We start from the raw sequence: 26594 nt of genomic DNA, 5'->3' as shown, positions 1-26594 counted from the left end.
GTAACCTAGGCCTCATCCTCGACAGCGAACTGACCATGAAACAACAAGTCAAAGCAGTCGCATCCTCCTACTTCCACAACTTGCGAATGCTCTGAAGAATCTTAAGATGGCTCTCAGTCAACACCAGAAAGACCATCACTCAGGCTCTTATCACCAGCCGCCTTGACTACGGCAACACTCTCTACGCCGGCATCTCCACCCAGCTCTTCAAGAGACTCCAGGCCATACAGCATGCTGTAGCCAGACTCATTCTAGACCTCCCCAAACGGACCCACATCACAGCAGACCTCAGAATCCTCAGAGATGCCTGTTCAAGATCCTCGCCTATGCCTGCAAAGCTCAAAACAATCAAGGACAGTCCTGCATCAACTAGACTGAACTTCCATCTACCTGTCAGACACCTGCACTCCTCCTCACTAGCCCTCGCGCACCCACCCCACAACTGTCGCAGCCACAGCGTGGGCCCCTCCTTCTCCTACATCACTGCAAAGACCTCGAACGACCTGCCACTCCACCTCCGAACAGTACCCTCCCATGCGGACTAAAGAAGGAAGCTCAAGACCTGGCTTTTCGAAAGACATAGGACCCTCAGCACCCAGATTACCCCTAGGGATGACAGTGCTGCACTATGCAAATGCTGATTGATTGATTTATTCCAAAGTCGTCCAATGTTTAATAGAGTTTGATTGAGAATTTGAGTACAACAAATGGCAGGCTAGGCACAAATGCTGGTCTACAATTTACTGACAACAGCTAAATAATGTGATAGTGACTTGTGAAAACACAAGTGGCACTGCAAGGTCATTGTTGCAAATTTTACCAGAAGCAGCAAAACCAGCTCAGGGCGGGTACTATATAACAATGGTACCCAACATCTCTCAACCCCCGCACTCCAAATCAATCTTCTCAAAGGTTTAAACCATCTATTCTTCACGTAGACTTCAGAACTGCTGTAAAAAACTTTAGTTATGACACCTGGATGGAGGCAGCACAATATTAACGGATAGTCCAAAAAAAACAGGGCTTCCCCCTCCCAAAGCCATCCACCATGCTGCAGGCCGCCTCGTCGGTGGTGCCAAATAATCAGGCAAAGGCATACCTATTATGATAGAACTCAAGTGGCTCCCACTCGAAGCCTAAGTCCAAGTCAAAATAGCGCGTTACCCACAAAGTCTTACATTTTAATCAGCTCAGTTATTGGAAAGATAAACACTAGACAGGAGGCAAAGGGAACACTAGCTAGAAATCCTGAAAACTAACCAAACCAAAAAGACTTTGGAATTACATACCTGAGGATCTCAGACTCAATCTAACCCTGCTTTCCTTCAGGAAAATCTTGATTAAGCAATCTATACTGAGCCTACATAGAAGGCTACCATGACCATCTACTCTGCAATTTTAATAAGCTTGGTTTGTGTGATGTGCCCATCATTTCATGTCCATGCTTTATAAATACATTTGATAAATAAACAACGCCCACTGTGGGGAAATTCATTTAGGCGAGTAGAAGAAATGTACTTCTCCCTACAAAGTATCAACATCACAGACAGCTTGTCTTAAGTAGGCTTGGCACTTTTCTCGAGGGAAAAGAGGGCTGATGGTGTGTGTGCGCGTGTGTGTCTGAGTGAGAGAGAGAGTGTGGGAAGGCAAGGAACTGGTACTTTATTAACAGTTATTGTATAATCCTCTGTATTTTGCCTCCATATGTTCTAAACCCCAATTAGGAATACTCTACAGTGTTAAAATCATTTAGGCAGGATTTCATAATATATTTGTTAATTTAAGTTAATATTTGAAAGGGACAAAAACACAATATTTTTATACTTTTAAAGAATTTTTGCATCCGTCTTGAAATAAAAATATCGTCCAGGCCGCTACAAGACTACTTTACAGGTGACAGCCATCGCATCAAGGAAGGGGTAGAACTGAAACTTTGACAACTTTAAGTAAAGGGACATAAGAGTGTTCTATTTAACCAGAGAATAGATTTGCTCATGAGGGTTTGGGGGTGTAATACAACAAGAGGAGCCCTATAAATATTAGTCTTTGTAGAAATCTGGGGGCCACCAACATGATCAAATATGGTTTTCTGAGGTAAGGAGTAAGAGAAGCCAAAACAAGGCATGGCCGCGTGAGGTTTTGGTGCGCAATGGCCTGCTCTCCACCATGACACAAACTAACAGGTGCAATGAACACGTACCCCAGAATTCCTTGATGCAGAGGGAAGGATGCTGGGAAGGAGCGCAGCTGCACTCTCAGGCAGGCCTTCACAGGATCCTGTAGGGGTCGCCAATAGCGCTCCACTAACTGCAGAAAACAAACAAGTGAAGGGAAAAGAACATCAGAAAAATCAAATGCAGCAGGTGTAGTGGCAGGAGTTCTAGCTGGTCCAGAAAAGCTGTATGGCCCCGCGAACCCTGCCCAAGCCTACCTTATGCTTTTCCCATTGAACTGGACAGCATGCAATTTCACTGGAGGGGTTCCTATCCTGACGTGGTAGGGAGTGTACCCTCATCCACAATTGAGAGTGGGTACTGCATTCCACTGGCAGGACTCCTGGTTGGTAGCAGGGATTATATACACAGGCATTATGACCTGTACTCCAGGAAGGAAAATGCCCAACTTCTAGGTCCCCTATAAGATATGTGCAGTCCTCCATTACTTATATGCATTCTTCTATCCCTACTCATCATCATATTTGGTGAGCAATGCTGTGTGTTACATGTATACTTGCTGTTTGGGACAAGGAGACTATTATACATTCATGCATTTGCCATACACACAGTGGATGTCCTACACAAAACGGCGGGACCCCTCCCCGTTTCCTCGTGCTCTACTGATGTGACATGCACTTTGTCCCGAAACGTAGGAGGTGCTTTGTGGGCTGAGACATGTGCATCTGCTTCCCCGAAAAATTATTTTGCCTTTACTGGGCCTGAAACTCTTCCTTCCCCCTTCATCTTTTGTGCTAGGGTTTGTCTGGCAACCAAGGAGCCCTGGCAGAAGATGCCTTTGGACAAATCACAGAACATCTTGACTGGTTAAAATCAACCCTTCAATTTCCTACAAGCTCAAAAGCATGGTAAATAGACAGAAAGTCTTGAGAAAATAATACTCCTGATGAGAATGCCAACACTTTGTAATAAAGCTGCATTTTGGTTTACACTGGGCACACATTCTAGTTAATACTTAACTCAGGGACTAATAGTTTGTAAATCCTGAGTCCTAAGAAGGCGGTGTGCACCACCCCAAAGAACATGAATATGGATGCTCAGGACAGGACTTTGCTGGTATCTGGAAATCACACACCTGATGTGATCTGTTTGGCAGAAGAAGGGACGTGATGGTGTGAGATGTCTAGGAGCTACGAGGGAATTGGAACTCTGCTGGGCAGAATAGTCCGAAAAATAACTACTACCCAAATTAAGATCAAGAACCTGAAATGACAGAATGTAGCACTGAAAGTGCAGTCTACCTCACCCTGACGCGCCTGGTACCATTCCTGACCCCAGGGTAACCCACATCTGCTGATAATACGCTCCAGAATAGCACCGAGTCCTTTCCTCTTTGCCGTCACATCCCGGGGTTGTGGACTGTTGGTTCAACTGTTCCAGGTTACGAGTCCTTAAAATCCTAGCAGCCTAAATGCCAGGTCCCAGTATTATCTGGTCAGGCCAGTGGATTCTAAAGGGTAGCTCTAATTCCATGTGTGTTACTAAAAAGTAAACCTTTGGCCACATTCACGACACAGGACCTGAAAGCTTTGTACATTAGGCGCCCTAAAAATCTGATCACCCGGTCTCCTTTGTGACTGAGGAATAAGTCACTTCCCAAATGGTTTTTATTTTTGCCTGTTATTTGTGCATTGCACCCCAGAATTTCCTACTTTACCAGCTTCTAAAGAAAGGCAAGTTCCTCTAGGACGTGATTGCTCTAACAAAGAGTTTAGTCGTATTCATTATCTCATCCGGTATCCATGTTTCCAACCTTTGCTACCCTTTAGAGTAAACCTTCATTGCTCAACTTCGCCATCACTGGAGTGACAAGTTCTCAAAGTGAGTAACTTGGCAAACTCACTGGAGTGGTGCAGTGTGGCACAGTGGTGACCCACAGCACCACCAAGCAAACTGACAAACCCAGGACCAGAGAAAAGGAGAGCAGGAAGGCCTCACCATGATGGTGGGTGAAATGGGGAAAGGCGAGAGATAGAAAAGGCGTAAATAAGATAGAGAAGGATAGAAGATGGAGAAGGAAATCGAGCAGTGTACAGAGAGAGTACTGAAAAGGATACACCAAGAAACCATGGTTAGACGAAAGAAGGAACTAACAAAACGGAGAGGTGCAACAGTGACGATAGGATGGGAGGGTAGGGAAGGTGAGAAAGAAAAAAGAAATGAGAAAAAGAGGGGGGGTGAGAAAGTGAGACAGTTGTCACTAGGTTTGTGGTTAGCAACTCACAAACAGGCCGTGGCAAGGCACTTTGCTGGATGTGCTGGGTTCCAGTAACACCTCTAGCCTCATTTTGTGGGGGTTTGACTCACCAGGATTAGAAGACAGTGAATTTCCTGTTTCTTATTTAAACTACAGAACCAGACTCCATATGCTTTTAAGATTCAACATGACCCAATGAGGTTCTGAAGTTACTCACCTTCAAAACCAGGACAAGCATGCCAGCAGCAGATGTGGTTCATAGGCATGCATCCTTCACTCACTTAGGCATGAGCTGCTGTCATAGGGTCCTATTCCAGACCTCTGGACACTGGACAGGAGAAAGATATTGCTGCTGCTCTGGCATGAGACATATGTGCACACTCATTCACTCACCTCAGTCTCCACCTTCTGAAGGGAGGGGGTCGGTCCACAGAGAACACAGACATCCACCCCGGGCACCAGCTGGAATGTGAGCAGCCTGTGGGGCACCTAATGAGCACACAAGAAAAAAGTTAGAGAAGCACAAGGATTAAAGAAAGGTGATGGGGCTTGTGACATGAGACAAGAGAAGACATAAGTGCAAAGAGGCCATCTTTTGTAGGACAGGCCAAGGAAAGAAGATGGGTCTTATGAAAGAGGCCACGTGGTAAGACGGCTTGAACTCCATCCATCTCCAGGCCAAACGCTGAACACACAAATATCCAACCAGTACTTAGAAGAACAAAGAGATGGCCCAAATGACTTGCCGATTTCTAAGGGCCACAATCAAGTCCATTGTGCCACTAGAGACCAGGTACAACCAATTGCAAATCATTCTTGGTGTCACATCAAAGGGGACAGTCTGCACTGCAATTCTAGGGTTCATCTCTGTACGCACTACCTGGAGCGCTTCCCTGTCTAGGTTTAAAAGCCAAAAGACTCCAAAGAAAGCTCTACACACAGGCTTTCAATCAACATGGCCTGGGTCTCTGGATAAACTAACCTCCCAAAGCTCCTCAGACTTCTTCCTTTGTTGGTGAAATTCAGGAAAGGCTAAGGATAACCGGACAATGGTAGGTCGTGTCACCCGCCTTGCCTACCCTGGGTTACTGTCCTCAGTTCATATCATACACGTCATGTTGACTAGACATCCTGTTTTTAGTTAGAGCGACAGACTTCTACTTTATAAACATCCCCCAATAACAAATAAAATATGGCACATTGGTTTATCGGAACAAAGCTCCTCCTCCTCAGCACAACTAACAACCAGACAACAGCATATAAATAGTTTAAGAAAAATAAAAGTATTTATCGACAGACAACCATCTAAAATATGGAAGCGGAAGTATTATTAATAGAAAAGTAATGGTAAGGGCACGGAAATTGTAAAATTCATGTAAACAAGTAAAAATGTCCAATGTACACTGTCAATCCTTGATTTGTTGCAGTGATTCCCAGCTTAACGGTGAAGAGCTCAGTGCTTCAGAAACCAGTCTAAGGAAGTAGCTCTAAACTTGAGAATTCTAGAAGGGTGCATGCTGAACTGCACCCTTTAAAGCTCTTGTAATTTCAGAGTTTTTCAAAGCTTTGTCTTGAGGCGTCTTTGTAAAACAGAACTGTCCTTTGCCCAGAGTAAAATCTCATGTTTTTAAAGGGACGAGGCATTTCTTCTTTCTTCCAAGTTCCTATCAGATAGTCTGCTCCAGAGCATCACTTAAGGCGAGCGAGTACATGGAAAAACATATGTAGCACTTTAGTGCTTCACGTTGCTGATCTTCACTGGACTATCCTACAACAGGGTAATGGAGGAATTCTTTAGGCAAGGGAGGTGGTTTTCCGGGAACAGAACAAGCATTGGCTGAGCCAACAGCTTCACTTTTGAAAGGCGTTAGCTGACCTTTTGGTTTTGCCAATACTTGCGGATGGTGTTGAATAGCATCTGCAAAAAGAAAAAGTGCTTGTTGCCAATCCTGAACAGCAGCTACATAAAAAAGATGACCTTGTGGTTGTTACGCAATAATGTATGTGTGCATATGCCATTATAGAGCAGCCCTATAATTTGCCATTCTTAGATGTCAGACATTCAATAAAAGGTGCACACAATCGCATTGTAAAGAAAGGAGAATCTCAGCAGCAAAACCGAAGCTGCAGGGCTTCCCTAAAATGTAAAGAACAGTAATGTAAACAACAGAAAGGACAAGTGGGGGAGCGACAGAAGACTGGGAGGATGAGTTAGCAAATAAAGGGTGAGGGAAACAACCTTTAACGCAGTCATTACATCGCACTACCTTTACATAGCAGTTATTACATCGCAACATCCTTTACATCGCATGTCATTACAACGCAGCCATTATATTGCATGTCACTACAACGCATGTCATTACAATGCATGTCACTACAAAGCAGGCATTACACCGCAAGTCATTACAACGCATACCATTACAACGCACAGTACCCTTACACTATCCCACACTTACCCTACTGTTGCACTCACTGGAGCTAGAATAGTAATTTTTACCCCTATACTATCCCACAGTTACCTTAAATGCAATGTAATGGTATGCATTGTAATGGTATGCGTTGTAAAGGTATAATGCGATGTAATGGAATGCGTTGTAAAGGTAGTTTCTGAAAATGCAATGTAATGGCAGGCTATGTAAAAGAATGCATTGTAAAGGATGTTGCGATGTAAAAACTGTGTTGTAAAGGCATGCATTGTAAATGTATGCGTTGTAACGTCATACATTCGAAGAGTGAATGTTGTTGGGTCAGAGCGGCACAAGGGTACAGTGGAATCAATCAACATGCTGGGGGGACAACAGAGTGTAGAGGGCAGAGATGTATGAGGAAAGGCTGCATATTGGGGTGAAAGCAAGAACACACATGTACTCTCATGGAGTGCTGAAAGGAAATTAAAACTGTAGTTCCCTTAATGCAAGTCATGGAAGGATACAAGTCATGTAATCAAAAGGAAGGTAAAGTAGGAATTATGTTACTACCTTGTAAGCATCTGTGTGTTGCATATAGTGCTGTAGATTCACACGCTCTGTATAGTCAAACCATCTAGTGTTGGGCTTGGGTTGTTGCAACTTGTTTTTTCGAAGAAGTCTTTCGATTCACGAGCTCTCGAGGACTCATCCACTGGTTGCAAATGCACATGGGCACAGTCATGGGCATTGTTTGTTTTTTGGACATCATGTGAGAGTAGGTATGGAGTAGTGAGTAGAAAAGGACAGTAGCTGTGCATGTGGTATAAGTAAATACTTAGGATAGATACAAGATATCTGTTGAAAACACAGGCTTCTGGGGAAGAGGGTGGGCACATGTGGATCTACAACATTACATGCAAACAGATGCTTACAGGGTAAGTAACCTAATCGGTTCGTAGCTTGTGTGGCTGTAGATAAACATGGTCTGCACTGACTATAAAGCAGTACTCCGCAAAACGTGGCTAGCCAGTGGATGATGCAGAGGTCTGAAACAGAGTTCTAAGAACAGTTTGAATAACTTTAGCTTACTGCCTTGCAACCACACAATAGTGCTTTATGAATGTGTGTGGAGTGAGCAATATGGCAGCTTTACAGATCTCCACTTTGGGTATTGTTGGAACTGGCCTTTTTTTGCAGGGTCATCCTCAAACTTTTTGCTTCTTCCTCCCTTATTTTTCCTGACCCGTGGCTGTTGGCAAGAGGACTCTGCGCACTTTACCACTGCTGATCAGTGCTAAAGTGCATATGCTCTCTGTGTAAATTGTTATTATGATTGGATATACATGATTAGCATATTTGTATCACCATGAAGTCCCTAGTAAAGTGCACTGGGTGTGCCAGGGCTGGTGATGACAAATGCTACTAGTGGGCCTGCAGCACTGATTGTGCGACCCACATGAGTAGCCCTAAAATGGTGTCTCAGGCCTGCCACTGCAGTGCCTGCATGCAGTCTGTGAACGGCCATGTCCTCCTGGTTAGTGTCCCCACTGACCAGGCCTAACCCTTCCCTTTTTGTGCACATTGGTCACCCCTATGGAAGGCCCAAGGTACCCCCCTGGGCAGGGTGCAGTGTATGTGAAAGGTAGAGCATGTACTGGTGCAGGTGACATGCTCTGGTAGTGAATGGCAGCCATTTTCATTTTTCACTATTGTAAGGCTATCTTGCTCCATAGATTAACATGGGGGATGCTGGCTACAGTGGCTACCAGCATTTCTTCCCATAGGAACAAGATAGGACATAAGAGTCTAGTATCCCTGAACTCAGAATTTAATAACACATCTTTTAGGAAAGGTTGTTTTTAAATCCTGTGTTTGAGAACAGCACTTTTAGAAAGTTGCTGTTCTCTTGTCTGACCCTTCTGTGTGCCTTGGCCTGTTTGTGTATTGACTGTCTGGTTTGAGAGTGACAGGGGCTGGGGATTCCCCAGGAGACTGGCTGAATGACTGCATTTGCAACTTGAGTGGTGGGAGGAGATAGCACCTGGGCCTGAATAGGGCTGTGCCTGCCTTCCACAATGCTGGCTCCACCTCCTGCTGGGCGGCTGACGACCCTGCCCCTCACTCTGAAAGGAAAGGAGAAGCCAGGAGAACAAAGTGCTCAAGCAACACCCAGAACTGGTTCAGACCGGGCTCAGGGACACTTGCACAAAGAGAACAAAGACTTTTAGGGGTATAAGTACAGGACCCCTGACAACAGAAAATTAGATAATCCTGGAATCAAGAAGGAACCTCTGCCAAGGAGAAAGCTGAATCTGAAGAAAGAAGACTGTCCTACTGTTGCTCTGCTGGACTGACCTGTTGCTTTGCTGCCAAGGAGAGGGGAAGGACTTTGCTGTTGTGCTGTGTCCCCTGTCTTGAAGGAATCTCCAAGGGCCTGAGAAGAGCTGGCTCCCTGTTCTGAAGTCCCAGGAACAAACGGACTTCACCCCAGCTTCCCTGAACTCTGCTGAGAGAGTTCTGTCTTTCCTAGAGTGCTTGATCCAGTTGTGGGGCCTCTGGAAGTTGTACCGGTGCTGGGAAGCTTGAAACTAAGCTTGAGAGACTTTTGCAATTGAAAAGTTATCGCATCGCTCGCTGCGGAGCGCATCCCCGACAGTGCGAGGAAATTCCCGCCGCTACGAAGGCCGAGATTGTCGCAGCGCCTGTTGCCGCTGTGAGAGCCGTCGCATCCTTCGTTTGCGGGACGCACCAGACCGGTGCGGGAAAGTCTAACATCGCTGCGAGTGTCGTCACAGAGCCTGTCGTCGCTGGGTGAGATCGCCGCCCCGCTTGCTTGCGGACCGCATCACGTCGCTGAGAGTGTTGTCGCAGAATCCATCGCATCGAGGAGCTGCGAGAGAGAAGATCCCCGCTGGTCCGCGCATCGTCGCCCCGGAGATCGTCGCACCTCCAAAGATCGTCGCAACGTACCTGTTGGACTTGGGCCTTCTGGCAGGGTCACCCCTGAACTTTTTGCCTTGAAATTATAGTGATTTCTGGTCTTTGCGCACTTTGACACTGTGGCGCAGTGTAAAGTGCGTGCTCTCCTTGAGTGCGTGTGTGAGATAGGCCTGCCCTCCCATAGGAATGCATGGGGAATGTATGTGTCCCTGGTAGTTCCTGATGCGTGGGGAGTGCAGGTTCGAGTTTGGTATGTGTGAACTCGTGGGAGGGAATGCTGCGCAACGGTATGTGTGGCATGTATGTGTCTAGTAGGGAAGCGCCATTTCTAGACATGGCTGTACGTGTGCTGTGAGGGTGCTGGCGCATGATTGGCTGGAGCTGGCTGGCATGCCAGGCTCCAGGAAGTCTGGATGGGTCTGCCCGGTGGTGAGTGGGAGATTAGCATGAGTGATGTGTGGGAGGAGTGTACCTGTGTCCTGGATGGGCTGGGTTTTCCCCACACAATGCTTGCTCCGCCCCCCTGTGGTGTGACTGATGACCCAAGCCCTGCCAGTGAATAGAATGGGTGGTTGGGCCATCAAGAGTGCTCAAGAACCAGCTGCGACTGGTTCTGCCCCCACCCTGCACCTACAGACAAAGGGTTGCTCTGTATAAAAAGAGGCTGTGACCTCTTGAAAAAGGTTCTTGTTTGCTGCTTGAATCTTGCCAGGGGCGTGCTGCTGCTTGGGCTCAGGGATGGCTTGCCTCCCTGAGCCCTGCCCAGCCCCTGGACTTCTGATGACCACCTCCTGAAGGACTTTGTGGCTTTTTGTGCCTTCACAGCGCTGGGAGCGCTCTCCTTTGACCCCTGGTGCATGAGAGCTTTATTCTGTGTGCCTAGCGCTGGGCGAGCGCTTTATTTGCCTTATAGCGCTTGAAAGCGCTGTGTTGTTTCCTAGCGCTCGGAGTGCTTTATTTTGACTTTTGCCCCGATTTTCGTGATATTCATGCACGGGTGCCACCCCGCTTATCAGAGCCCTAGCGGGTGCCACCCCGCCATTTACGTTGTATTTCGAGGGTGCCCACCCCTCGCTATGGCCCTGAGAAATCACCGCCGCGGCCGCGGGCAAAACCAGGAAGTCAGGCAGCATCGCACCTGACTGTAGGCGGGACTTCCGGTCTGCCGGAGGAAGTCCCGCCCGCCGCCGCGCTGTGATTGGCCGGGGCGCCCGGCCGGAGAAGAGGAGCCCAGAGCCTTGAGGGCTCCACTTTCCAAGTCCCGGTCCCGAGATGGGGGACCGGGTGAAGATGCCCCCCTCCCCTCCTGGAGCCGGATGTTGCGTGTTGGGGCTCCCAGGAGGGAGGGGAGCCCCAGAGGCGAAGTCCTGCGCTGTCCCCGGAGAGGGGACACTGAGAGAATGGACGCCCGGAGCCCGGTAAGGAGAGGGGCCTCGGGGCTGTCCTGATTGTTCTTCGAGCGGCCCCACATGATAGCGGGCCGCTCCCACGATGTGGCCATATCTGTCGCCAGGGGCAGAGTGATGCCTAAAGCCCGAGTGGCCCCCACCTGTTTTGGCCCCATTCGAGTCTTCAGAGCCCCGTGGCTCCAACGAAGCCCCCATTAGTTTCAGAGCCTAGATTGCTCCGGGGGCACAGCTGATCTCCAGGCCTAGGGGGCTCCAAAGTGCACCTATGTTTCTTCCAGAGCCTAGAGGGCTCCCAGTTTGTGCAGTTTTGGTTCCAGAGGGCTAGTAAGAGCCCTGTCGCCATTCTGTTTTCAGCTGCCCAGCAAGTAGTGGGCAGCTGCACCGTGTAGGTCTTTCTTTTCCTAGGGACATGTACTTTGGATCAGGAGTGAGGCGCACTCCTTCATCCCTGGCCTTTCCCCAGCTGCGCAGCACTTAGTGCCAGCTACAGCGTTTAGGCCCCCTGTCCTGTCCCTCAGCTGCCCAGCAAGTAGTGGGCAGCTGCTACGTTTAGGTCCTGGCGCAGTGGCGCAACCTGGACTTTGTGAGTTCTGCGCTAAAGGTGATTTATGCGCTATCTGAGGTTTAGATGCTGTGATGATCTATGTCCTATTGCTTTTGGGTGTTAGGAAATGTACAATGTGTAGTATGTTTTGCGCACCCTGTGTTCTGCACCTCTGAATGTGTTGTTGATACATTATGTGCCCTGTTCCTTACACCGCTGAACGTGTGTTGATGCGTCATGTGTTCCTTACACCGCTGAATGTAGGTTCTGCATCATGTGTTTTGTCCCCAGGTCTATGCCCCTACTTGTATTGTGATACTGAGGTGGTTGTTCTTGCTAGTGCAGGTGGTGCTAGTAAGGTCCTGGTTCCCTGCGTGACCTGTTCCTAGGGTGGTTAGGATTGCGTAGGGGGGACTTACCAGTTACCAGTGGGTACTGGTTGTGTGCTTTATGTCCTATTTTGTGTTACAGTGATCTTCTGTTATAAGTGATCCCAAGGGCTTGATACTAAGCTTGCCCCCTGACCAGAGTCCCAGGACCAGTGGACTCTATGGTGCCTTCCCTGCCAAATTGCTGGGACTTGTCTGATCTCCCCTGGCCCCTGGGGCCTCGCTGAAGTGTGCCTCGCTCGTTCCCCTCGGCAGCTCGTGCCGGCAGCCCGTCCAAGCCTCGAGCAGCGCCGCTCTCCCCTGAGCCGCGCCGCTTCGCTGGGTCGCCCGCTCAAGCTTACTAAGGAGGTCACTCGCATTATCCTGTGCAACCAGGACGGAAGGTACTGTCTGATAGGCTATGTTCTAAGTTCTAGGCCTACAAGTATTGTATTGTTACTTCTAAAAGTGCTGATTCCTGACAGTGGTCCAGGTGGCCCTGTCTTGTAAATAATCCCTTGTAAATTCTGCCCGTGCCTCTGGCACATTGTAAAGTGTGTTTTATCTAATGTGTTTTGGTGTAATACAAAGGCTATTTTTATATAACCTTGTGTGGAGTTTCCTTTGTGGTGGGCCTTTGGGTGTTGTTGCTGGGGTGTGTGCGCAAATACTTAACTTACATCGCCTCCAAGTTTAGCCTTGCTGCTCGCGCCACGTTACCTAGAGGGTGAGTAGGGGTTATCTTGGCGTGTAACTCCCTTGCCCTGACTTGGGGGTGGTGGTCTCTGACTGACTTTGGCGAAAGCCCTGGCCAGCCAGGGATCCCATTTCCAACATTGGCGGCAAGCGGTGAGGATAAGGATTTGTGTTTGCGTTGTACCTTAGTAGCAGCTGGCTGCACCACAAAACTCTGCATTTTAGATAACAACATTTTGGGGATTATTGTTTAAGTTTGCTGAAAATGTCATTTCTGTGGAAATGTGTTTCTTGTGCACTTCGAGTTAGGTGTCCCTAGCTCGGGAGGGTAGATCATCCCCCTAAGTGCAGTATGTTTTCTGGATTCACCAGAAGGGTGGGATCCAGTGGTGGCAGCATAAGTGTGTCCAGTGCATGTGTCCCCCGTCCCTGCCCTGGAGTAATGGTACCTGTGTCAAGTGTGGTCAGGTTGAGAAGTCAGGGGTGGTAGAAACTGCCTTACCAGTCTGGGGAGGGGTGTGTGTGGATGAATGGTGTGTGGCACTGGACGTGTTTGTGAGTTCTCTGGACGGGGAGCTTGCTGAATGCTAGTTTTGCTCAGATATTTAAGTCCTGTGTGTTGAACTTTTCCCAAGAACGTCTGCAGATAGTGGAGCCTGCTTGTTGATTTCTGTGGTCTGTTGAGAGACAGAATTTTGGAGTTGGTAATGTTCTGGGAGGAGAGAGGCATAGGGGATGGAGTGATTCCAAAAGGAGTGTCTGAGGTGTCTTCCAGCCCAGCGTGGTGGAAGAGGCTCAGTGTAGCCCAGCTAGGTCTCGGTGTAGGGGCCCACGTCCTGTCTCAAGAGGAGAAGGAGTGGGTGGGACTGCATGTCTCCAGGTGCCCGAAACCCAGTGTCAGGGCCTGGATTGTTTCTGAAGGGAACATCAGGCCGGGGGCCTAGGCTGTACCAATAGGTCATTTGAGGAGGATCTTCCAGAGTGTCTGGAGAACGTGGAACCTCTGTAACCAGGGTTCCAGTAGTTCTGGTGTCTGGCAGTACCGCTCCAGTTGGGAGGGTGCAGAAGTCCAGATGGAGGGGTGCGAGGGGGATAGGTTCCCCAGTGGAAGAGCCAGTGGGTCAGGGGCCAACCAGAAGGGTTGTGTCGCCAGGGAGTGACCATGGTGATGCCACTTCTGTCCTGAGTGTCAGGCAGACTTGTACACGACACATTAGTTGTGTCACCCTCAAGGAAGTCCTGGTGCGCCAGGCATCTGACCAAAGGGTACGTCCCTCGGTTGGGGAGCCAGTAGCCGGTGTTTCCGGATCTGGACGTCAGGGCAACTGTATGTAGTGTCCTGAAGTTACAAGAGGGAACTCCTGCCTGAAGAGAAGGAACCGGGTAAGCTGTATGGGGTATTGACCTGCAGTGGTTGCCTTGCTGCTGAAGGAGGAGAGAAAGTCTTAGATTTTTGTTTCCAACTTGTAGAAGTCCTGGTGCGCCAGGCATCTAACCAAAGGGTAGCGTCCCTAGGTTGGGGAGCCAGGGTCAGGTGTTGCCTGTCCTGGACAGCAGGGCGACTGTAGCCAGTGTCCTGGCCGGTTTGTCTTCTAGGGGTACCCCTGTGAACACAGGTGGGGCTCATCTTAAGTGAAGAGACCCTGTGTTTCCCAGAAGGGGTGGTACAGGCCTAGCAGGGATCTTTAGGGTTCTTGGCTGAGTGTTGTGGTACTACCCTGAGAGCAGGTGGGGCCTACCTTAAGTGGAGGGACCCTGTTCTACAGTGGGAGGGTGCAGAACTCTGGAAGGGGGTCAGAGGGAGTCTGACCCCGGTGCATTCGGTGAATTTGGATCCCAGGTGGGAGATTTGTGTTCTGGAGGGTGCTTCAGAAGTAGAGGTAGGGTGGGGCATTCTTGCCCGTGACCTCTGGTCAGCCTGAGGGTGCGGACCCTAGGTTGGAGGATCAGTGGTAGTTTGGACCTACACTGAGAGGGAGTGGAGAATGGCTAGTGCAGGCCAGGGGTTACTACCCCCCACTCTGTGGATTGGCAAGGACCAGTGGTATCTAGGTGGCCTAGGGCCTGGTCCTAGCCGTGGACAGCTAAGGAGTACCAGTGGGGTAGCCTAGTTGGGCCGGTGTTTTTTTTAAGGATGTGCTTGTCTTATGGATCAACTTGGAGTAGAACCGGAGGGTGTCCCTGCAGTGCGGGCCCGCGTCCGTGTTCTATCGCCCCAAGCAGGGAAGTCCATCACGGTGGTGATTGGCCTACCCTGCGTTTTGGCTGGAAGGGGGTCGTGTTGGACTTGGGCCTTCTGGCAGGGTCACCCCTGAACTTTTTGCCTTGAAATTATAGTGATTTCTGGTCTTTGCGCACTTTGACACTGTGGCGCAGTGTAAAGTGCGTGCTCTCCTTGAGTGCGTGTGTGAGATAGGCCTGCCCTCCCATAGGAATGCATGGGGAATGTATGTGTCCCTGGTAGTTCCTGATGCGTGGGGAGTGCAGGCTCGAGTTTGGTATGTGTGAACTCGTGGGAGGGAATGCTGCGCAACGGTATGTGTGGCATGTATGTGTCTAGTAGGGAAGCGCCATTTCTAGACATGGCTGTACGTGTGCTGTGAGGGTGCGGGCGCATGATTGGCTGGAGCTGGCTGGCATGCCAGGCTCCAGGAAGTCTGGATGGGTCTGCCCGGTGGTGAGTGGGAGATTAGCATGAGTGATGTGTGGGAGGAGTGTACCTGTGTCCTGGATGGGCTGGGTTTTCCCCACACAATGCTGGCTCCGCCCCCCTGTGGTGTGACTGATGACCCAAGCCCTGCCAGTGAATAGAATGGGTGGTTGGGCCATCAAGAGTGCTCAAGAACCAGCTGCGACTGGTTCTGCCCCCACCCTGCACCTACAGACAAAGGGTTGCTCTGTATAAAAAGAGGCTGTGACCTCTTGAAAAAGGTTCTTGTTTGCTGCTTGAATCTTGCCAGGGGCGTGCTGCTGCTTGGGCTCAGGGATGGCTTGCCTCCCTGAGCCCTGCCCAGCCCCTGGACTTTTGATGACCACCTCCTGAAGGACTTTGTGGCTTTTTGTGCCTTCATAGCGCTGGGAGCGCTCTCCTTTGACCCCTGGTGCATGAGAGCTTTATTCTGTGTGCCTAGCGCTGGGCGAGCGCTTTATTTGCCTTATAGCGCTTGAAAGCGCTGTGTTGTTTCCTAGCGCTCGGAGCGCTTTATTTTGACTTTTGCCCCGATTTTCGTGATATTCATGCACGGGTGCCACCCCGCTTATCAGAGCCCTAGCGGGTGCCACCCCGCCATTTACGTTGTATTTCGAGGGTGCCCACCCCTCGCTATGGCCCTGAGAAATCACCGCCGCGGCCGCGGGCAAAACCAGGATGTCAGGCAGCATCGCGCCTGACTGTAGGCGGGACTTCCGGTCTGCCGGAGGAAGTCCCGCCCGCCGCCGCGCTGTGATTGGTCGGGGCGCCCGGCCGGAGAAGAGGAGCCCAGAGCCTTGAGGGCTCCACTTTCCAAGTCCCGGTCCCGAGATGGGGGACCGGGTGAAGATGCCCCCCTCCCCTCCTGGAGCCGGATGTTGCGTGTTGGGGCTCCCAGGAGGGAGGGGAGCCCCAGAGGCGAAGTCCTGCGCTGTCCCCGGAGAGGGGACACTGAGAGAATGGACGCCCGGAGCCCGGTAAGGAGAGGGGCCTCGGGGCTGTCCTGATTGTTCTTCGAGCGGCCCCACATGATAGCGGGCCGCTCCCACGATGTGGCCATATCTGTCGCCAGGGGCAGAGTGATGCCTAGAGCCCGAGTGGCCCCCACCTGTTTTGGCCCCATTCGAGTCTTCAGAGCCCCGTGGCTCCAACGAAGCCCCCATTAGTTTCAGAGCCTAGATTGCTCCGGGGGCACAGCTGATCTCCAGGCCTAGGGGGCTCAAAAGTGCACCTATGTTTCTTCCAGAGCCTAGAGGGCTCCCAGTTTGTGCAGTTTTGGTTCCAGAGGGCTAGTAAGAGCCCTGTCGCCATTCTGTTTTCAGCTGCCCAGCAAGTAGTGGGCAGCTGCACCGTGTAGGTCTTTCTTTTCCTAGGGACATGTACTTTGGATCAGGAGTGAGGCGCACTCCTTCATCCCTGGCCTTTCCCCAGCTGCGCAGCACTTAGTGCCAGCTACAGCGTTTAGGCCCCCTGTCCTGTCCCTCAGCTGCCCAGCAAGTAGTGGGCAGCTGCTACGTTTAGGTCCTGGCGCAGTGGCGCAACCTGGACTTTGTGAGTTCTGCGCTAAAGGTGATTTATGCGCTATCTGAGGTTTAGATGCTGTGATGATCTATGTCCTATTGCTTTTGGGTGTTAGGAAATGTACAATGTGTAGTATGTTTTGCGCACCCTGTGTTCTGCACCTCTGAATGTGTTGTTGATACATTATGTGCCCTGTTCCTTACACCGCTGAACGTGTGTTGATGCGTCATGTGTTCCTTACACCGCTGAATGTAGGTTCTGCATCATGTGTTTTGTCCCCAGGTCTATGCCCCTACTTGTATTGTGATACTGAGGTGGTTGTTCTTGCTAGTGCAGGTGGTGCTAGTAAGGTCCTGGTTCCCTGCGTGACCTGTTCCTAGGGTGGTTAGGATTGCGTAGGGGGGACTTACCAGTTACCAGTGGGTACTGGTTGTGTGCTTTATGTCCTATTTTGTGTTACAGTGATCTTCTGTTATAAGTGATCCCAAGGGCTTGATACTAAGCTTGCCCCCTGACCAGAGTCCCAGGACCAGTGGACTCTATGGTGCCTTCCCTGCCAAATTGCTGGGACTTGTCTGATCTCCCTTGGCCCCTGGGGCCTCGCTGAAGTGTGCCTCGCTCGTTCCCCTCGGCAGCTCGTGCCGGCAGCCCGTCCAAGCCTCGAGCAGCGCCGCTCTCCCCTGAGCCGCGCTGCTTCGCTGGGTCGCCCGCATCCTGCCTTCCCCTCCTCTTCTGAGCCGCACACATTGGTCGCTCCAGAGAAACGCTTGTACCGTGCCGGCAGCCCGTCCAAGCCTCGAGCAGCGCCGCTCTCCCCTGAGCCGCGCCGCTTCGCTGGGTCGCCCGCTCAAGCTTACTAAGGAGGTCACTCGCATTATCCCGTGCAACCAGGACGGAAGGTACTGTCTGATAGGCTATGTTCTAAGTTCTAGGCCTACAAGTATTGTATTGTTACTTCTAAAAGTGCTGATTCCTGACAGTGGTCCAGGTGGCCCTGTCTTGTAAATAATCCCTTGTAAATTCTGCCCGTGCCTCTGGCACATTGTAAAGTGTGTTTTATCTAATGTGTTTTGGTGTAATACAAAGGCTATTTTTATATAACCTTGTGTGGAGTTTCCTTTGTGGTGGGCCTTTGGGTGTTGTTGCTGGGGTGCGTGCGCAAATACTTAACTTACATCGCCTCCAAGTTTAGCCTTGCTGCTCGCGCCACGTTACCTAGAGGGTGAGTAGGGGTTATCTTGGCGTGTAACTCCCTTGCCCTGACTTGGGGGTGGTGGTCTCTGACTGACTTTGGCGAAAGCCCTGGCCAGCCAGGGATCCCATTTCCAACAGTACCTTTACGAGAACAAACTTCCTACGGAACCTCCGCACCGGAACCCATACAAGTGGCCTTCCTCCCCATACAGACCGGATTCGTCGCAACACGACCGCTGCTGCAGCGGGGCTGTCGCAAACGCCTCCCCAGGGTCTCGGGAGCAACGCATCGCTTGTTTTCCACCACATCAACTTCTGCTTTTGGAACTTTGTCGCAACTAAAAGGTACTGTGAGCTAACTTGACGCAACTGTGAACTTTTCACGTAACTGTGGATTCTTTTATCGCAACCTAAAGAATTTTAACGCAACCTGAAGAATTTTTATCGCAACCTTAAGAACTCTTTTGAAACCATATTGCTGAACTATGTATGTTGGATTTTCGTCGTTTTGGTCTTGTGTAGTTTAGATTAAATACCTTTATTTTTCTAAACTGTTGTGGAGTCAGTTTGTGGTGTTTTCACTGTGTTACTGTGAGTGTTGGTACAAATACTTTACACATTGCCTCTGGTTAGCCTAGACTGCTCGTGCCAAGCTACATAGAGGGTGAGCAGGGGTTATCTCAGAGGGTTTCCTCCTTACCCTGACTAGAAGCAAGGGTCACTATTTGGACAGTGGTACCTACCCCTGCCAACTAGAGACCCCCATTTCTAACAGGTATGTTCCCGAGAAAAGCCATAGTGACGCCCTGCTTGCTGATGGAGTATTGTCTGGGGTAGAAAGATAGGATTCTTTTAGGTTTCAGGTAACAGGTTTCATGCATTTAACGATTCACCTGGCAATATCTGCTTTAGAAATGGGATGACCTTTATGATGCTGTGAAAAGACAACAAAAAGCTGTTGCGTCTTGTGAAATTACTTGGTCCTATCTATATAGTACATGAGAGCACTGACATCAAGTGTGTGGAGTGCTCTCTCAGCTACCAAGTTAGTAGACTAGGAGCTCGATTGTTTGGTTGAGGTGAAACGGGGAGAACACCTTAGGTAAGAATTGTAGGATTGGTTCTAAGAACCACTTTGTCATTGTGGACCTAGAAGAAAGGTTCCCGTAGTGTGAAGGCCTGGAGTTCACGGATATGTCAGTGTGACATTATGGATACGAAAAAGGCAACCTACCAGGAAAGGCACTGCAGAGGGCAAGAATGCAGTGAGTCGAAAGAAAGCCCATGAGTTTGGTGAGGACAATATTCATATTCGAGATTGGGGCAGGAGGCACCTTTGGTGGAGTGACACATTTAAGGCCCTCCATAAAAGCTTTATCAACAAGTATTTTGAAGAGTGAGGATTATTCCCTGTTCTGCATGTATGCAAGTGATATTGGCTAGGTGTAGCTGAATTGATGTGTATGGTAATCCTGACTTTTGCAGGTGTAGAAGGTAGCTAATAATGTGTTGTACAGTAGACATAAAAGGGTTTATGTGGTTTGGAGTACAGTAGTAGACAAATCGCTTCCACTTGGCAGCATAGCAGGTGTGTGTGGTAGGCTCACAGGCTTCTCTGTGTATGTTGATGCACTCTTGATGTAGGTTAAGGTAACCAAACTCTAGGACCTCAGGAGCCAGATTCCTAGGATGAACTGCCTGGAGTCTGGGTGTTTGACTTTACTCAGATTTTCTGTGAGAAGCTCCAACCTGTAGGGGACCTTCTAATGGGGGGCGATGGACATCTCTAGAAGGGCTGAAAACCATGGTTGTCTAGTCCATGTGTGAGTCACCAGGCTAAAGGTGAGGCATGCTTGCCTCAGCTTCCTGGCTACGTATGGCAGAAGTAGGAGATGAGGAAAAGCATACGAACAAATCCCTGACCAGTTCATCCACCGAATATTGCCCATGGACTTGGAACCTGTGGCAAAGTTTGGGCATTTTGCGTTTTCACACGTGAAAATGTCTGAGTCTAGGGCGTCCGACTGGCAAAAGTAAAGGAGTTGGTGGAGTTCCCACTCAAGAACTTGTTGACACAACCTACTGAGCAGGTCTGCCAAGTTGTTGTCTACTCCCAGAAAATACCTTGCCAGGAGAGGAGTAGGTGCGACAGAAGTGTCCTAAGGCCTTTTGTATGGCAGTGGAGTGTCCGAAGATGGAGCATCTTCGAAGGCGAGCCTGTGATTCTGAGGCAAAGTCTTTGCTGAGATCTAACCTGTGGGTGGACGGATGGTGATGATATGCCACTGCCTTTCATCTAGCTCCTGTTGCTGGTTTTCGAGGATAGATCTTTTCTCGGAGTCAGCTGTTGATGGCCAACTGATTTTTCCACGCCAACGGGTGGTTTCAGCTTTGATGGCAGCGTTGACTTCTAAGCTTCAGTGCCGACAAGCAATTTCGGACTTGCGGGTCCCCGAGGGTGGTGGCTCTTGAGTGCTTCCCTTCCAGGACCCAAGTCCTTGCTTCAGTGTGGACCAAACTAGGGCCAGACGGTGGTGGTGCACCTAAAAGTGGCGGGGGCCTCATGCACAGGTTTTGACACTTGTCCCCCTGAGGTCCTATTGATGTAAGTAAGGCTATTGTGTCTTTTCTCATCTGATAATGTGTCTCTGCCCAGGCACTGCTCCTGCCGAACCCTTAGATACCCAGTTTTCCAAGCCTGTTGTTTTGTCTGTTTTAAATTAAGCTGCAGGGCTAGGAGTCCTTACCTTCTTCCTGTAGATGTGAACAGTGGCACAAAGATAAGCCAAGCAACTGAAACCTGGAAAATGGACCATCGGGGAAGTGGAGCTAATATGTCAGATAATTTGGTGCTTTTTGGGTTTCGCCTGCCGAAGGCTGCGCTCTGCGCAGCTTTTCAGCGCAGGTGAAATCCTATGTTGACAATAAGCACTTCGGGAACGTCCCCCGGCTCTCATTGGCTAGCTCCATAAATGGAGGCTAGCCATTGAGTGCCGGATCTGTCCGTCAAGGCCGGACCAGATTCGGGGGCGTTCCCGAGATTTTTTCCCAGGGCGGAGTTACGTTTTTTCCCGTTCCCTCCCCTTTCACTGAAAGTGAATTCAGATGCGCTGTCCATTCCCGCCCCCTCCGTGTGCCTTTCCGCCCCCCCCCCTCGCTGTCCTTTGCACGTTTCCCGCCGTCCGTGTCCTCTCCCGCCCCCTCCCGCCGTCCGTGTCTTCTCCCGCCCCCTCCCGCCCCCTCCCGCCGTCCGTGTCCTCTCCCGCCCCCCTCCCGCCGTCCGTGTCCTCTCCCGCCCTCCTCCCGCCGTTCGTGTCCTCTCCCGCCCCCTCCCGCCCCCTCCCGCCGTCCGGGCCAGTTTCCCGACAAGAACTCCCCCGGTTGTGCTGTGCTGAGTTGTACCGCTCCCCTCCTCTACCTTCCTCTGCTAGTTAGACAGCACGCTCAACATGCCCTCAGTGCGCCTCCCTGCCACAGTGCGAGCGCGAGCACTGCTGCTGCCCTCTTTTCCCCAGAAAAGGAAAGGGACTCTGCTCGCTACTTTCTGGAAACTCCTCCGTGCTTCAATCGCAGCGGTCCATAGACTGATGTAGGGGGTTAGCGTCGCCCTCCGCTTTCCATGAGGGAGCGGACCGAACGAGTAGAGGTAAGAGTATCCTCTGTTTCCACCGTTGCCTTCACTCATTCTTGGTATTTGGGATTTATGACTGCTCTTGTTTGTCTCCGGTTTCATTGACTGCTTTTTCTTTTGGACTCGTTGTTTTCGATTTTGCGTTATATCCTTGAAGAAAAGGGAAAAATCAAATTACCTATGAGGTTCACATATCGATTAGGTAGGGTTAGGTATGGGTAAATACATGCTGGACGTTATATTTCACCACGATTTCTAGTTTTTTAATAGCCTTACTATAAACTGTATAGTGTGTGCACTTGAAGTACTAACGCGTATGTTGAAAAGGGTACATACGGCACGCTTTTCTTTTTTTCAAATAGAGAAGCCCGATTGTATTACCACACTGCCCCATCTTCTTCTGTTTTTTATCCCTCAACGCCTTCTTTGCGGCGTAAGAGGAATCGCTTTTAAACTACAAGACCCAGAATGCAAAGTGCTGGTAGCTAAAAGCCCGGAGTACCTAAGAGTTGCACGTATGGCAGGAGGAGCGTGTCATGGGCTGCCCAACAGGACCACTGCCTACAATATGCAGTCTTACTCAGGCTAAAGACCTGATTTTTCTTTTCTTTTACTTTTCTGTTTCTATAAAATGACTCCACTTCAATGTAAGTTCGTGGGCAAAATACATTTCCCCGATTTAGTTTTCATAATCTTCCCTCTTTCCTACTGCCAAATGCTGGTATGTATGCTACACATACTTAAGGGACATGTTGTACTTGATCGAACAGAAGATTTATGGCAAGCCGATTATCCCAATGGCCAGGCCTCGAAAAATCAACTCGCCCACTTGCTATGGCAGATTTTATAAGCGCCAACTTTTATTAGGGACTGCTGGCCAAGTCTGGGGAGATACTCCAGCTGCAAAAGAACAGGTGTTCGTTAAATCCAGAAAGTGAATGAGCAATAAAGGTACCTTTAAGTCTTGTTACATTTGCTATGGCTTCAAAGACTGCCAGATATCAGCTTATATCTACTTACAAATTACTCTTTATTTTATCCATCGAGATCGTGTTTACAAAATACTCTGACTGCGCAGTCAGAGAAAGAAAAGTAAAGTGAACTGTTATGCTTTGTGAAATGTAAGGCTATAGGACTTCAGTTTCCTTCTAATATACAATTAAATTGATTGTAAATCACTTGTACACATATTTCAAAATTAATTCAGCATTTGAGAAACAAGTTTTTGTTTTAATTCTGCAGTGTGAAGGAAACAAATATTTTATTAGGATAGCTCTAACTTTTCCAAAGGCGAAACCATTGCATTGTAAATGCTTGTTCATTTATCCTCTCTCTTTTTTTTCGTACTAGAAAGCCCAGAAAGATGCATACATGTATTTCACAGGGAGAAGCCCCATTAATTGCTTTCACTAAAGTGTCAACAGCTTTGAATATTTATAGTTAACACCTCTGAGCTGGTACTTAGCTCTTCTTTGAATCTAAATACAATCTCTAAACTTGCATTGAGAAAGGGACAAGCCACTAGAGGGCTCCTGTGTTGCTGTGTGTACGTTAGTGGGCTGTTTTCTAGTTCAACCCCTTAGTATGGTGCGCTCCTATATAAGCATGCCATTTAACTTTGTTTTTTGTACTGCAGTACGTCAATTCTTTAGTAATTGTATATACAGGCACTTGCTTTCCGTAATATTTCAATATATATTAACCTGATTTTTCAAAAGGCTGCTACCCATGTATTTTTCACTTACAATCAATTGAATGTTCTCCCCCTACGGTGCCATTCAATCAATCTGTCCTTCCACACTCCAGGAACTCCCCCCCCCCCCCCCCATTAGTTATCTGGGAGCAATAGATGCACAACGATTCAGAGCAGAAAGGAGAAAGTTTATTCTTGAACATAGTCTTGGACGAGAGGGTCAGCACATCCTCAAGATGTCTTGTATCATCTCCGGTTGCATCTGCAAAAAAACGTGGGAGTCATTTTTGATTACTCTCACTTTAGACTCTCAGATCAGCAGGACTACGAGCTCCTGTTTCTTCACCTTTAGAACCTTGAAGAAAATCTTTGCTCTTATCCCTTCTGAACTTTGAGTTGCAGTGGTCATCACCTTAATTGAATCACACTTAGACTATTATAATGCTTTATATCTGAACATCAACAAGTCCTCGCTGAACAGACTGTAGGTCATTCAGGATGTGGCAGCCCGCCTTCTCCTGAATGTGTCGAAATATCTCTTGCTGAGAAAGGGCAGCCATTTAGAAAGCGGGTGGTAGATATAAAGCTCTTTGCATGATCCTGGACCTTTTAGAACAGCCTTCCAGTGGTACACTCCTAAAAGACTGCTTAGATCATCCTCTCAGGAAGGCGACGGTTCCCATATCCCCCTAAGTCAGGTAGGGTGGCCGCTCCTTCTCGGTGGCAGCAACTAAATTATGGCACACTTTATCTGTGCATATTGCGGCTCTAGAGTCTGTACAGTGTTTTGCAAGCAACTTAAAACCTGGCTCATTTTTCTTCAGTGAGTGCAGTTCCTTGGTCTCCTTTGGTTGTTTCTTTACTTGCACTAGCGCCTTGCCACCTTCAGGTTTAGAGCATTTTACAAATCTCATTCCATTCCATCTCAGCTTCTACTACTGTTGAGGGAAAAGAGTTGGGTGAACTTCCAGAGGCTGTTCAATGCCCGGAGGAATGTTTCAGTTCACAAAAAAGTATTGCAGTCGGATGCTTCAATTTGTTTCAAGGTAACAGCAGTTTGATGAATCTGTTAAGAACCATGTTATAGCTCTTAGAATTCTAGCTTCCATCTGCCAATTTGAAAAATTCACAGACCAGATGATTAAGGATCAGTTAGTTGTGCGAGGTCATAGTAAGATAATGTAGTAGAAATTACTCTAGTTTAACCTCTTTGCCGCAGCCCAAATTCCGCTGCGGTGCGGCGGAATTTGACGCGTGCGCAGATTGGACGGCCCCTAGCCGTCCGACGCACACTCCCACCGTTGACTTAAGCTATTAATGCTGCCAGTACATTCGATTCCTCACGGGAAGAAATTAAAATAAATATAAAAGTTTCCAAAGAACCATTCTGTGCAATTTAGAACTATGCTATTTCCTCATCAGGAAAAATAGATCACAAGAAGACATTTTTGATCAATTTCTTTGCAAACTAACAGTCAAGCGTGTAGTGGATCTTCAATACATGTGGGGGGTCCTTCAAATTTTATGCAGCCGCAAAAAAGACTTGTAACCTGAGTGAAATTTTATGTTCCTGTGAAAAAAAGTTTGAGTTAGTGCTAATGATGATGATGATACACAGGAAGATCAGGATTTTTTTAAAGATGAATTAAGCCCATGGAAGAGTTTGAATTAGAGAATAAACTCAAAGAGGGCTCAATTCCTGTTAAGCACAGCATGAGGAATTTTCCACTGAGTAAAACAGGGTCTACCTTGCACGCTCTGCCCGGTGCCATTGAACTAGTGGAATTTTCCATTTGGCTTTACCCTGGTAGTCAGAAAACAAAACAAAGAATTGAATGTATGCATGGACCTCAGAGCGCTGAACAAGGTTTTTTGGGTGGATTCTCGCTGGCTATGCAGAATCAATGATCTAATGGTCAAGTTAGAGAGTGCCACTGTTTTCAGTCGACTGGACCTCCAGTCAGGGTATATCCTATATGCTCTTGCAGCCTCATTGTGTCACTTAACAGCATTTGTCATTCCAGATGGAGTCTTTCAATATAAAGAAAATGGTATTTGGTTTGGTTTGGTTCCGACAGCCATTCTTTTTCACACTGTGATAGAGAAGATGCTGGGGAAGTGGATGATGATGTTCTTAAAGTTTGGAAGAACCGGCAAGAGCACAAACATAGTCAATTTTCTTTTGGGAAGGCAGAGAGTGAGGGATTTATGACTGTGGTGTGAAAGATGAATATTTGGATGGAGACAGTTTGAATATTTGGGACATTAGTGCAGATGGTGTCAGTCCAAGGCAGGGCTCAGTTTAGGCCAATAAAGAGGCTCCTTTTCCAGCAAACCCAGTAGAAGGCATGTTCTTTGGAGGACATTGTGAATTTTATGAGCTATATCTACCAAACTTCGCCACTGTGGCTGAATCGATCACAGAGTTACTTTACTTAAGAAAGAAAGAAAAAAAGAAAAAGATTTCCCGGGGTGAAGAGCAGAAGGATGCATTCTCATGCATCAAAAATGATTTCTTGAAAATCCCCCTCTTACATCCATCTGTTACTGGTTACCTGTCTTGTATTAGTGCTAATGCAAGTAAAAGATATTTATGGGCTGTTGTTGTGCAGACATGAGTAAAATGGGAACACACTGTTGATTTTGCATCCTGTGTGTTACGGAAAAAGCTGAAACCCCCTACTTTGTTATTGAGAAGTGAATGCTAACCTGTTCACAGGCAATCCAGAAGTTCTAAAGCTACCTTTGGAGCACCCATTTAACCAGCAGGATTTATCACAACCCTCTTATGTTTATTTGGAGTAGACCTGGTGTACGCTACATCAGATTAACAGCAAAGTTGGCCAGCATAAGTGCAAAGTTACCGGAGGTCAATTCGCCTATAGGATAGGTTTCGGGGATGACTACCTGAGCTGAGGGAAGCAGCGGAATAAATACTCAATGGCACCTGTTCCTTCCAGTTTCCAAAGATATTTGTCACAACAATGCTGAAAGGTCTGATCGTTCGAGGGATTTTCCCATCTCCAGCTGTTCAAACCCTTCTCTTGACTTTGAGTGTTCCTACTACAAA

The 26594-nt window shown here is 48.5% G+C and overlaps 1 protein-coding gene across 3 annotated transcripts in view; it reads right to left on the bottom strand.

The window, feature by feature from the left end:
* FUZ (fuzzy planar cell polarity protein) overlaps window positions 1–26594 on the bottom strand; it is a 158837-nt gene that overhangs the window by 47829 nt on the left and 84414 nt on the right. For all 3 annotated transcript variants that reach the window (XM_078655249.1, XM_078655247.1, XM_078655248.1), the window contains exons 7-8: window positions 4825–4920; window positions 2201–2307 (exon numbers count right to left, since the gene is read on the bottom strand). In XM_078655249.1, the coding sequence (XP_078511375.1) occupies window positions 2201–2307; window positions 4825–4920 (203 nt within the window). The remainder of the gene's footprint in view (window positions 1–2200; window positions 2308–4824; window positions 4921–26594) is intronic.

This window comes from Lissotriton helveticus, chromosome 7, assembly GCF_964261635.1.
Source record: "Lissotriton helveticus chromosome 7, aLisHel1.1, whole genome shotgun sequence".
NCBI lineage: Eukaryota > Metazoa > Chordata > Amphibia > Caudata > Salamandridae > Lissotriton > Lissotriton helveticus.
This window is presented reverse-complemented; position numbering and strand designations above follow the sequence as displayed.